Below are 7,914 nucleotides of genomic sequence, written 5' to 3' on the forward strand. Positions count from 1 at the left end.
ACACGGAGAAGGCGTTGTGGAGCGTCTTGGCGTTCGGGCTGGCGAGCACGTCGTCCAGGTTGTTCTTTCTCGTGAAGGTGTGCAAATTGTTGCGCACGCACCACACCCACGCCTGAGTCCGGCGAGCGGAGGGGGTGTTGGCGCCACTGAGGGGACATTTCGTGCAGATCGGAACGGGGCGCGCACGTCGCGAGCTTTGACTGTGTCGGCCGCAAACTCATAGCACGGCTGCTTCTCGTCCTTCATAACGATTTTCCAGCGCGAGGAGCGGCCGCCGCCGACGGCGCCGACGTACCGGACGTCGTGAAAGGAAATGGTCTTTGGCAGCGTGCCGTCCTCATGCGTGTACGTGATCCCCTTGCCGTGCAGCTCGAGGATGCGGTCGTACTCAACGCCCACGCCGATCCCCATCGCTATACCCTTCCTCGCCACCTTCTTCTGGTTCCTGCTCGACTCGATCGTCCTCCAAATCTTGTTGCGGTTCTGCTTGTCAGACATGTACTGCGTCAGGTGCTCCATGGGAAGCTTCTTGAGCTTGACGAGGAAGGACATGACCTTTGCCATCCCCGCCCCGTGCCCCTCCCCTGCCTCCGCCGCCTCCTCCTCCTCCCCGGGGAGCGCCAGCGATCGTCCCGCAGAGTCCCTCTCAGGCACGTGCACTGGCAAGCACTCGGCGAGGCAAGAGAGCTTCGCTCCTCTGGTGGAGTCGGGGGAGTCTGAACGACGTGAAGCGGCGGCGACCTTTACGTGGTCGTTCGGAATGACAGCGGCAGAGCCCGATTTGCCAGGCGACTTGCTCGGTGACTTTGCCACAGATGAGATGTCGCGAGGGTGCGGCCGACCCTTGCGCGGCGATGCGGAAGGAGAGGCCGGCGGAGTCTGTCGCGCGGACGCCGACGACCGAATGCTTGACGACGACTTTTTGCTGTAGTTGCTCTTCCTATACCGCGCTGCCGCCATCTCCGCCATCGGATACGATGGTGAGGAGCACCCTCGTAGACACCGCTCAGACTCGCTCGCTCGCGAACTCGGCCGTCCGTTTCTCGTCGGTGTCACCGGAGTCTCGAGAGTTGTGAGGCGCTGTGAGCGTTATAAGAGGGCACTAGTGTGGGACCTGCGGCGGTACCCGTCTCTGTTGTTCGGGCAGTGAGAGACGCAGGATCTGCACGCCAAAGTGGGCCACTCATTTGCATTTTGGTTTTGGGTTGTCGGAGATCATCCATCAGCACTCATGTCTCATCAGTCAGTCACGTCAGTCAAAGCAGTTCGTGGCACTCATCAGTCAGTCACGTCAGTCAAAGCAGTTCGTGGCACTCATCAGTCAGTCACGTCAGTCAAAGCAGTTCGTGGCACTCATCAGTCAGTCACGTCAGTCAAAGCAGTTCGTGGCACTCATCAGTCAGTCACGTCAGTCAAAGCAGTCGTGGCACGTGGAGCAGTCGCTGCATGCAACGGCGCCGCCACACGCTCCGGACGACCCCGACAACCGACACACCACGCACAATGGGAGGCTATCGCGCACGATCGGGCATCGCGCCGCAAACAACTCGCCGCACAGATGGGGGGGGAGGCAGAATCCCACACACACCGGAGCAGCACAGACACCTTACACGTCAGCGCTCGCTCGATGTGGCCGGCGCTCTCCCCTCGGTCCTATCTCGCCATTTCAACGGCGGCGTGCGGCCACGCGCCGCGCCGAGCCGGTCTCGGCGGGAGACCTCGGAGCCGCACGCGATGCGGGCATGCGCGATGGCTCCGTTGGCTCCGTGCCTAAGGCAGATCGATTAGGGTGTGAGCTGCGGCAGCCACCGTTTCTGTACCCGCTCGATCACGTGCAGGCCGTCGGAGGCCGCGCTGGATGGCCCAGGGCCGGCGGCGGTGAAGGCGTCCGTCGATGAAGGGATGTCGTCGAGGGAGCCATCGTCCTCCGCGGCGGTGCACCGGTCCAGTTGTCGGAGTTCGAGATCGCAGTCGACTTGGAGAGTGTGTTCGGCCCGTTGACGAACTCACGGAATGTGAGCGACTTGGTGCACGCTGGGTCGAGCATCATGACTCGCACCTCATCCTGGGCGAGGAACTCGCCCAGGGACCAGCTGTTGGCGTCGCCGTTTTGATCGAGCTGCATCCACTGCATGGTTTCGTAGTCAAGCGTAAACGCCCAGGAGTTGGTGCCTGGGTGACTTGCTGATGAGAGCGCCTTCCAGGCGGGTAGTCGTGCCCCTCACCTACGGTCATACGGCGGCGTCAGAGGGGGGGAAGGGGCGCGAAGCGTGAACATGGAGGCAAGCAGGTTGGTCTGCACCTGGCCAAAGCCGGCGACCTCGAAGTTGTCGTAGCTTGTGCGGATATCGCTGAGCGTGAGAGGGACCGGATCGGCAGCAGCATGGGCGGCCGCGTCAGCGGCCGGAGAGGCCGGAGAGCCATCCGACGGAGGCCGGTCGTGCATCGGCGCGTCAGCCGCAGGGGCCGGGGGGGCGGCGGCATCCATCGCTGCGGGTCGCTGCGGGCCGACGATTGTGGACTGATCGATCGTGGCGGGCGGATTTCGGCTGGGACGTTCTACGTTAAAAGAGCGTCGGCCCCGACACGAGAGACTTATAAGGGTAGATGGCGGAGAAAATTCTTTTGCGTTTGCGCTCCAACACAGCGGCTTTTCGGGATGGAGGAGGACCAGGTGCAAGCGCGCGCTGACATCCTCCGCAGCGAGAGCGAGCGGGCCCCGGCGCCGGTGCTGTGCGGCGCCGCCCGCGCCGCGGCTCTAACCGCCGAGCATCAGCACATCGCGGACGCAGTCAGCGCAGAGGCACGCCGTCGATACTGCGGGCTGCCGGCAGGCGTGATGGCGAAGCTCACGCCATGGCCATGCTACCTGGTGCTCGAGGCGCACTCTCAGGTGGTGGCGGGCACAAACTACTTTCTGAAGGTTCGCGTCTCCGCCGATGGAGAGCCGCTCGAGTGCGTGCAGTTGCGGGTGTTTGTGTCGCTTTTTGGCGACCCGCCCGCTTTGGCGGCGCTGCGGAGGGGAGCCGCTGCTGCTGGAGCCCTGTCCTACTTCGCGGAGGAGGAAGGGGAACGTTCAACGTAAAAAAACGGACACCGCTATAGCGCCCGGGCACGCTACCGTAGGCGGACACTCTACATCCTCTACACCCTCCCTCAGCGTACTCTACGCCGTAGCGACGCTAGACTAGCGACGCTAGCTAGGAGGGGTACGTGTACTGGCTAGAGCCGCAGCCGTGTATAGCGTGTAGGAGATCCTAGTCTGGGGCTACGTTAAAGGTATACCTTCTCCGGCAAAAGTTATTTAGTACGACCCCGTACTGCGGCCCAGCACGCGCCCCGCGCAGCTGAGCCCACGCACCCACAGCTCGCATACAAGTGCTGGTACGCACAGCTCTCCAAGCTTCTGGGACTGAGGTCCCACATCGCTGGACTCCATTAGAGATTAGTGGCAGGCGGCACCCTTCCGATCGTTCGACGTAAATAAATAAGAAAATAAAAACTCAGCCCTCCACTGTGAGATGGGTAAAAAGGAACAGGTCCCCGCCCTTGCGATCTTTGTGCAGGGTTCTTTGTGGGTGTGGTCGCCGCGGGGGGGTTTTCTCCCACAGGGTTTTACCCTCCGCGTGAGGATCGGCGCGGCGAGGGGGTAGGTTCGAATTCGCCGCGCAACATTTCACCCCCACAGGACCCCGCCCACCCCCCCTCATGGTCCCACCTAGTACCCCAATGAGCCTTCGCACCCCCTCCTTGCGCAGTGTCCCCCACTATGTGTCGCCGTTATCGGGGCACGCTATCCTGTGCAGTCAGGGCAAGTGGGGGCGGGGGGCACTCCCCCTGGTCTGATACTGGGGTGTGACTGTCTCCAGTCTCGGAGGGGGGCTTGAAGCTAAGAACATTTTATTTTTTGTGGGTGTGGTCGGCGACTAGCCGGGGTCGTCCTCCCGGTGGGGGACTACTAGCCGTCTTCCACATGGCCCCTCGGGTCCCTGCTGCTCCTCTTCGTACATCCTCCTGCTGATCTCCGCAAAGTCCTGCTCCCTCCCTCGTCTCGCCCTGCGCGCCTGCTCCGCCTCCCCGTCGTCTGCCCTGCGTCGTCTGGCGACTGGTCTCCTCCATAGTCGGTTGAGGTTGCCGCCCTCCTCGTGCCTCTTCCCAACGCTCCCTCGGCGGCCGATGCCGTCTGCTCCGACTCCCCAGTCCCCGGGTCTGCCCTGCTCTCGTCTGCGCTAGTCTCTGTTTCGTCCTCACTGGCGTCTCTCCTCTACTTTCTATCTCCACACCCTTTGGTCTCTTGTATGCTTTGCACCCATTTTCGTACCGAGCCGGGGTCGTACTAAATAACTTTTGCCGGAGAAGGTAAAGCCGTACACGTTGGAAGCACGCGTGTGCGGTGCGTGCTGCGGTGTGTGCTCTCCGCCCGCGCTTGTGTGGGCTCTGCATGAACCATGATTGTGTATATATCAATGACTCAATGTAAATTATAATTATCGAGACGCGCAGGGCGAGACGAGGGAGGGAGCAGGACTTTGCGGAGATCAGCAGGAGGATGTACGAAGAGATTAGGAGCAGCAGGGACCCGAGGGACCATGTGGAAGACGGCTAGTGCTAGTCCCCCACCGGGAGGACGACCCCGGCTAGTCGCCGACCACACCCACAAAGAACCCTGCACAAAGATCGCAAGGGCGGGGGCCTGTTCCTTTTTACCCATCTCACAGTAGAGAGGTGTCCGTTTTATTTATTTATTTATTTATAATTATCGAGACGTGCAGCGTGCTCGTCGGGCTGACGGCGCGCTCTCGCTCACTTCTCCGACTTGCGCTTGACGATGTGCACGAGCGGGTGCGGCAGCGTCACGGTCCAGGTGCGGCTGCCGTCCTCCTCTACTCGGAGCTCGAACGTGTCGCGCGGGTGGAAAGCGGAGAGCGTGAAGCTCTCGGCGAGGCCGAGCAGCGCTAGCGCGAGCGCGAGGTTCTGCCGCACGGCGCGGTAGGCGTCCAGCTCCGCCGCCTCCCCCGCGACGACAAGAAGCGACGAGAGCGCGTCGTCCGGCTCGCACAGCGCCGAGACGCCCGCCGGCAGCGCCGCCGCGTCGACGTCGCCAAACAGCCGAGCCGCCTCGCTCCAGAAGCTGGCGAAGACCTCCTCCGCCGAGCCGGCGCTGCAGACGACGCGCCGCTGCCGGTGGCCAAACAGGCGGTGCACGGTCGAGTAGTAGCCACGCCACCACTCCATCGTCGAGGCGAGGACCGCGGCCGGCTCCGTCGAAGCACCCGCCACCGACTCGACGACGCGCACGTTCGGAGGAGGAGGAGGCGGCGGCGGCACGACGCCGGACGCCGCCTGCAGCGCAAACTGCCTCTCGAGCGCCGCCCGGGCCGCGAGCACCTCCTCCTCCGCCGCCTCCGCCTCCTCCTCGTCGGCAGCGCCGCCAGGTCCGGCGGGGCGCTCCTCTGGCGGAAGGCCATCGAAGCCGGCCGGGCGGAGCGCGGAGGGCCGCGAGAGGGTGAAGGCCGGGAGCGGGGCACGGCGGCGCTCCACCTCCAGCGGCGACTCATCCGGCGAGGTTGGCTGCGAGCCCGGGTGCAGCGCCTGCAGCCGCACCGTCGAGCCGAGGAGCGAGCAGGACGGGCGGCACGAGCGGAGGTGCGCGTCGAGCGCCTCCATCCGCTCCCACCGCTCGAGCCACGCGCAGTCGGGGAGGAGGAGCACGCTGACGGGCGGCGCTGAGGCGTCGGCCGCACCGAGGACAGCCTGCCAGATGTCGCGCAGCGCTCCCTACAGCCGGGCACGCGCTGGAGGTGACGGGATGGTCACACAACGCTTAAAGATAGCACCGCCAAGCCTCCGCGGTGGTGGCGCCGCTCGAGACGATTGGCAGGCTGGCGTCCGCTGGCCCCTGCGACTCGAGCCACGCCCGAAACGTCGACTCCGGCTCGGAGGGAGAGAGCTGGAGGCGAGCGGCGGCGCAGCGAGAGGCGGCGGCGGGCTGCCGCACGACGGACGTTGCTGACAGATGCGAGATCAGCAGGAGCATGCCTCAGGAGCTCCGAGTAGAGGGGGCGTTCTGCTGCTTGGGGAAACCCGCGCAGAGCCCCTCGATGTACGAAGACGAGACGAGGTCACGGGACTCTTGCGTGATGGAGCCCGATGCTAACGCTCGAAGATGATGCGAAAGCGCGTTTCCGTATAGGAAGATCCGGCTCGTGGGAAGGCAGCCCCCGTGGGAAAGCCCCCCCGGCCCCCTCCCGACACCGGAGCGGTGCTCCGGGGGCACGCCCCCGTGCACCACCCCCCGCCTATGAACTGCACCACTCCCGATCATGAACTGCACCACTCCCGATCGGGGGCGGTGCTCCGGGGGCACGCCCCCGTGCACCACCCCCGCCTATGAACTGCACCACTCCCGATCGGGGGCGGTGCTCCGGGGGCACGCCCCCATGCACGCCCCCTCATATGACAGCGCACGCCTCCTCATATGAAATGCACACCCCGCTTTTTCATTGAACTGTTGCCCGCCGAAAAGAAAGCCAATTCGGGCCCTCGGGGAGGGCCCGGGCGGTTGAGAATGGAGAGTTTTTTCGCAAGGTGCCGCAAGCGGCTCTATGATGTAGGCTGGCATGGCAAGACCCGATATGCCACCATCCGCCCGCTCCGAGGCGCTGTGGCCCTTCTATCTCTTGCTCTCGTCGAGCGCGGTTGCTCTCCTTTTGGCTGCCACCGCCGCCGCCGTCACCGGCCACGCCGCAGAGCGTTCGAGAGAAGAGACTGCGTCGTGGGCTCTTCCTCACCTTGGCGGGCTTCGCTGCGCTGCCAGCTTTTGGATCCTGGCGGTGCACGTGCAGACGTACTTTTTCGCAACGTTTTGCGGCGAGGACGGCGAGTGGGGCACGCGAACCGACGACCTCGCCGCGCGTGGGCACCTCGGAGTCTACCTCTTTGTCGTGATGTCGGGCTTCGTCACCGACTGGACGGGTGGCGGTCGGTACCCGCTCGGCTCGTGGCGCGCGCTGGCTCGCTTTTACCTCCGGCGGGCCGACCGCGTGCTCCTCTCCGCCTGGGTGTCGATGCTGGCCACCGCCGCACTCGACGCCGCCGCCTACGGCGAGTCCGCTTCGTGGCGTGGCGCGGCGCTGTCCTGCGTGCTCTGCCTACCCAGCTGGTCCGGCGAGTACTCCTGCCCAAACGGGTCGACGTGGACCGTCGGCGCGCTCCTCATCGCGTGGCTGCTCTACCCTCTCTTCAACCTCGTCGCGCACTCTGCAGCGGACAGAGGCGAGAGGGCCGCACCGCCCCACCCCTCCTCTCTCCTCCTCTCTCCTGCTCTGCCCTCCTCTGCCTTCTCTGCCCTCCTCTGCCCTCCTCTCTCCTCCCCCTACCCCTCCTCTCTCCTCCTCCTCTCCTCCTCTCTCCTCCTCTCTCCCGGACACATGCCGCGACCCGTCCCGTGCCTTCTCCGCAGGTGGGCTCACAGGGCTCGTCCTCCTCTTCCTCGCCGCCACACTCCTCGCAGGCGCGCCGCTCCCGCTCTGGTTTGGCGCCTCCGGCTGGCGCTGGCCCCGCGGGCCGCAGCCCGGTGTGGCGTGGTACCAGATCGCATGGTGCGCAGCCCTGCGCCCCTCCTCCGCCCGCTCGCCGCCGCCGCAAGGCTAGCCCCCGCCTCTCCGTGTCGCAGGTACAGCCCGCCCCTCTGGGTGGGGCACTTCTTCTCAGGCGCCGCCGCGTCGGCGGTGGCCCGCAGGCTGGCCGCCGACGCCGCGGGCAATCCTCGCGAGGCGCCGCCGGCCGGCCCCTCCCCCGACGGGCTGCCGGCCGGACTGCAGCATGCCGCCGGCGTCGTCTCGGACGGCTGCTGCGCTGTCCTCTGCTGGCTCGTGCTTGCAGTCGACGTCGGCGCGCCGTCCCCCATCAACT

General features: G+C 65.3%; 4 protein-coding genes across 4 annotated transcripts in view; 2 read left to right on the top strand and 2 right to left on the bottom strand.

Annotated features, from left to right (window-relative positions):
- Positions 1–1,216: 1,216 nt before the first annotated feature.
- On the bottom strand, positions 1,217–2,564 carry EMIHUDRAFT_421070 (hypothetical protein). Its single transcript, XM_005783320.1, is given in 5 exon segments — positions 1,217–1,262; positions 1,428–1,808; positions 1,842–1,973; positions 1,993–2,225; positions 2,303–2,564. The coding sequence occupies 3 exon segments, from the start codon at positions 2,132–2,134 to the stop codon at positions 1,771–1,773; spliced, it is 312 nt and encodes a 103-aa protein (XP_005783377.1). The 5' UTR covers positions 2,135–2,225; positions 2,303–2,564; the 3' UTR covers positions 1,217–1,262; positions 1,428–1,770.
- Positions 2,565–2,659: 95 nt separating this feature from the next.
- On the top strand, positions 2,660–3,085 carry EMIHUDRAFT_202992 (Cystatin-B-1; the record flags this gene model as incomplete). Its single annotated transcript, XM_005783321.1, has 2 exons — positions 2,660–2,674; positions 2,777–3,085. The coding sequence occupies 2 exons, from the start codon at positions 2,660–2,662 to the stop codon at positions 3,083–3,085; spliced, it is 324 nt and encodes a 107-aa protein (XP_005783378.1).
- A 1,718-nt stretch (positions 3,086–4,803) lies between these two features.
- Positions 4,804–6,037, bottom strand: EMIHUDRAFT_99231 (hypothetical protein; the record flags this gene model as incomplete). The annotated part of the gene is made up of 2 exons (XM_005783322.1): positions 4,804–5,778; positions 5,873–6,037. The coding sequence occupies 2 exons, from the start codon at positions 6,035–6,037 to the stop codon at positions 4,804–4,806; spliced, it is 1,140 nt and encodes a 379-aa protein (XP_005783379.1).
- Positions 6,038–6,589: 552 nt separating this feature from the next.
- The window catches only part of EMIHUDRAFT_449602 (hypothetical protein), a 2,490-nt gene continuing 1,165 nt past the window's right edge, over positions 6,590–7,914 (top strand). The window contains exons 1-3 of the mRNA XM_005783323.1: positions 6,590–7,275; positions 7,463–7,601; positions 7,676–7,895. Of these exons, the coding sequence (XP_005783380.1) occupies positions 6,621–7,275; positions 7,463–7,601; positions 7,676–7,895 (1,014 nt within the window). The 5' untranslated portion in view covers positions 6,590–6,620. The remainder of the gene's footprint in view (positions 7,276–7,462; positions 7,602–7,675; positions 7,896–7,914) is intronic.

The sequence above is a fragment of the Emiliania huxleyi genome (genome assembly GCF_000372725.1).
Source record: "Emiliania huxleyi CCMP1516 chromosome Unknown EMIHUscaffold_18, whole genome shotgun sequence".
In the NCBI taxonomy this organism is placed as follows: domain Eukaryota; phylum Haptophyta; order Isochrysidales; family Noelaerhabdaceae; genus Emiliania; species Emiliania huxleyi.